Source organism: Girardinichthys multiradiatus, chromosome 10 (genome assembly GCF_021462225.1).
Source record: "Girardinichthys multiradiatus isolate DD_20200921_A chromosome 10, DD_fGirMul_XY1, whole genome shotgun sequence".
Taxonomy (NCBI): Eukaryota; Metazoa; Chordata; class Actinopteri; order Cyprinodontiformes; family Goodeidae; genus Girardinichthys; species Girardinichthys multiradiatus.
Window position 1 is genome coordinate 5,109,594 of NC_061803.1, and position 3,609 is coordinate 5,113,202.

A 3,609-nucleotide genomic window follows, 5' to 3' on the forward strand; every position below is an offset into this window, starting at 1 on the left:
AATGAAAAGAAATAACAAAACGAACCCAAAGGTACATAATAGCAGTTGATATCAGTTACTAATTGCTGTAATTACACCGCCGGTTTTCCTTTAATGAAATTAAATGATTAAAAAATACCAAGAAATATTATTATATCCATCCATGCATTATTATATCTCCGACGTACTGGTGCAAGTTTCCAGAATAATAAAACCTACTCGGAACTTCACGTGGAATTATTGTGTGATAACATGGCTTGACATAAAGACGCCCACGGAAGTGACGTACTTTTTCGTGACGCAATGCCTCAGCGCCTGGCAACATGAACTGAGAGATTCATTCTAAAGTTAAGACATGGCTTTTTCTTAGTTTTGCGATCCTGTCGATATAAAAATGCCTCTAACTTGGTTAAACGCGAACCTCTGTAGTTTAGGCTAATACTCCTGTTTATAGTTTACAGTCGTCCAACCATGAAGTTGCTTAATAAAGACATTGAGAAAGATAATACCGGGTGAGTGCTAATGTTAGCAAGCTAAAAAGTATGCTATTTTGAAAGTATATCAGCGAAAACGTAGACGAGCAAATAAAAGCTGCATTAACAGCAGGATTAATGAGGGAGGACTTTGTAAAGTGTAAATGAAAACATTAATAAGGTGTGTCGGGATTATATTACTAGTATAGAATAAACCTTTCAATGACTAAGCATAACACTAAAATGAGTAAATATTAACATTCGTATTATAACTTATGTACGCCATAATCATGATTTGCCCATGCATCATTCCAATATTTGTAGCATTCCCGTTATTTATATCCTATTATAAGCTTATTTTAAATTTGATTACCACTTAACCAACCTATTGAATATATGCACACCTTTTCTCAGTCAGGTGACCCTGATGCCAGAGGAGGCAGAGGACATGTGGCACACCTACAACCTGCTCCAAGTGGGGGACAGCTTGAGAGCCTCAACCATCAGGTAACCACGAATATCCAAAACGGCAAGATGAGATGTAGCTTGTAGCATCTGATAAAGAACGTTCAGCTTGGATGTTTTGGTTTGTTGTTGTTTAGTTAGTGAAGAAAGACTAAAGGCAGTTTACGAATAATTTATAAGGGAGAAAAAAACCAATACACACCAATCTTGTTCTATGAGATGCTATATTTCCCTGTTTGTGATTAACCAGAATAGCTTTGGTCTGGTTTCACTAGCCGCAACGACGCCTGATTTCTGCCTGAGCTGTACAATCAAGAAACCAGCTAAATAGAACCTGTCTGGCATCATGATGTAGGCTAAAAGACATTAAAAAGCAACACATCTTGCCCAAATCTAAAGAAATCTGAGCACAGATGAGAAACAAAGGTACTGACATGTGTCAGTCTGGAAATGATTATGAAGCCATTTTAAGGCTTTGGGATTTCAGAGAACCACAGTGACAGCCATTATCCACAAATGGAAAGAAAAACCAACACGGAACAGTGGGGAACCTTTCCAAGGGTGGCCGGCCTACCAAGGTTACTCCAAGAGAGCATCGACACCTCATCCAGGAGGTTATAAACGAACCCAGAACAATATCTAAAGCTCTGCTTCAGTTAGTATTCATGATAAGTTAGAGAGACTGGGCAAAAATGACATCCATGGGAGGGTTCCAAGGTGAAAACACATGCAGACCAAAAACAGCTTAAAGGCACATTTTCCAAAAAACATCTTGATTATCCCCAACAGTTTGTACAGTGGACTGACGAAGCAAAAGGGCAACTTTTTGGAAGGCATGCGTCCAGTTGCTTGTGGCAGAAAAAGTAACACAGCATTTCAGAAATAGATCATACCATGGTGGTGGTGGTGTGGTGGTCTGGGTCAGGAACTGGGCGGCTTGACTTAGTTGTTGGAACCATGAAGTCAAAGTCTAGTCTTAAATCTGGTTGAAGAAGTGGGGCCTCCACAGTGATGGAAAAGAATCATTAGGTTCAGTTTTCAAATATTCCTTCACACAGGGCCAGGTTGGTTTGGAGAGCTCCTTTCCCTTCATGAAATCATCAGAAAACTGCTTTTTATGTTCACACAAATTAGTTTAATGATCTGAGAAAATGGGGGAATGGGGCAGATACTTTTCTTTCACAGCAGCATGACTCCAGTTCAGCTATCTGATAAAGAACGCTGGGCTGTGACGTTTTAGCTCTGCTGATTCATTTAAATGGTGTTTACTTCGGTAATTACTAGATAAGGATCAGTATGTCCCTTCCTGTTATTTGATTCATTTGTATGTTGCGCTGCCACAATTATTATATAATCACCATAATTTTAAATAATCATTTGTAGATTCCTATCTGTTGAACGAAGATAACAGAAATCTAGCTGTCTTATCTAGTGAATGAAATAATTATTCTCTGTTCTTTACAGAAACTTTCTAAGTCCTTTAGGTCAGCGATCCCTGACGTCAGACTTGGGACCCGACTGGGGGTCACGAATCAATAAGTTTGAGATTCTCCAGAGAAATTAACCTGAAAAAGAAGCATATTATTCCTGTGAATGTAAGCAGAGACAAAAAGCAGTAATTTTACATAGGTAAAAGCTACATATTGTCTGTCTAAATCAGGTCTGCAGCCTTTACAATTCAAAGAGCCACTTTTGTCCTTAGTACACCTAAACACAACCTATTTAAGGTAGCAAATGTTAAATGACCTTTTATAAAAGACAGCTTATAATTTTTAATAAATATTTGCTATAGGAAATTTGTTACAGCACGTTGTGATATCAGTGGTCTTCTTGGTGACGGTGGTCTCAGCTGCTCTTCAGAACAAGCTCCTGTGTAGCTGTTGGTTGATCCCTCACCATTCTTATGATCATTCTCAAACTGTGACATATGGTCCTACATGGAGCTCTAGAGCAAGGGCGGCTGCTGGTTATTTAATATTTCTTCCTGTTTTGGGGAACTGGACCAACATCTCTCACCTTCTCACCAAGCTTCCTGCTGATGGTCTAGTGGCACGTTCCTGGCTCTCGCAGTCCTCACTCTCTCATTCCATTCATTCTTCCATTCTTCTCTTCCCTTCCTTTATTTCTCTCCCTCTGTGTTTCTCCTTAATTCCTGTCTGATGTCCTACCTTCCTTCCTTTTGTCATTTCTTCTTTCCTTGTGACCTCCTCTGTTACCTCCATGTGTCCTTCCTGCTTCCATTTCTTCTGTCCTTTTACTTGTGATTATTTCTTTCCTTCCTTTAGTCCTTCTATCTTCACTTCCTCGTGACCTACTTCCATTCCTTCTTTCCTTTATTTCCTACTTGTGTCCTCCCTCCCTTGCATCTGTCCTTTCTTCCTTCCAGCTTCTGTTATTTCCTGGTACCGTATACAAACTCTTCCCATGGTAGACATGTCCGCCTTAAATTCAGAGTGAATGTTTGGATTCTATATTTTAAAATGAACACAAAGAAAAATTTTATTTCCCTTTGGGATTAATAAAGTATTTTTGAATTGAATTGAAAGGACTGAGAAGTCTCGAATATTGAGTCTGGAAAAGTCTCGCGTTTTTACATGAAAGTTGTGTAAAAACTTTACATTTGCCTGGCAGTTTGTTCTTGACACACGGTCCATGTGTAGAACTGAATATCATAACACCAACTAAAGTCCTT

The 3,609-nt window shown here is 39.0% G+C and overlaps 1 protein-coding gene across 1 annotated transcript in view; it reads left to right on the forward strand.

Moving 5' to 3' along the window:
* Nucleotides 1-272: 272 nt before the first annotated feature.
* pelo (pelota mRNA surveillance and ribosome rescue factor) overlaps nt 273-3,609 on the forward strand; it is a 15,540-nt gene continuing 12,203 nt past the window's right edge. Inside the window, exons 1-2 of the mRNA XM_047376015.1 lie at nt 273-491; nt 867-959. Of these exons, the coding sequence (XP_047231971.1) occupies nt 451-491; nt 867-959 (134 nt within the window). The 5' untranslated portion in view covers nt 273-450. The remainder of the gene's footprint in view (nt 492-866; nt 960-3,609) is intronic.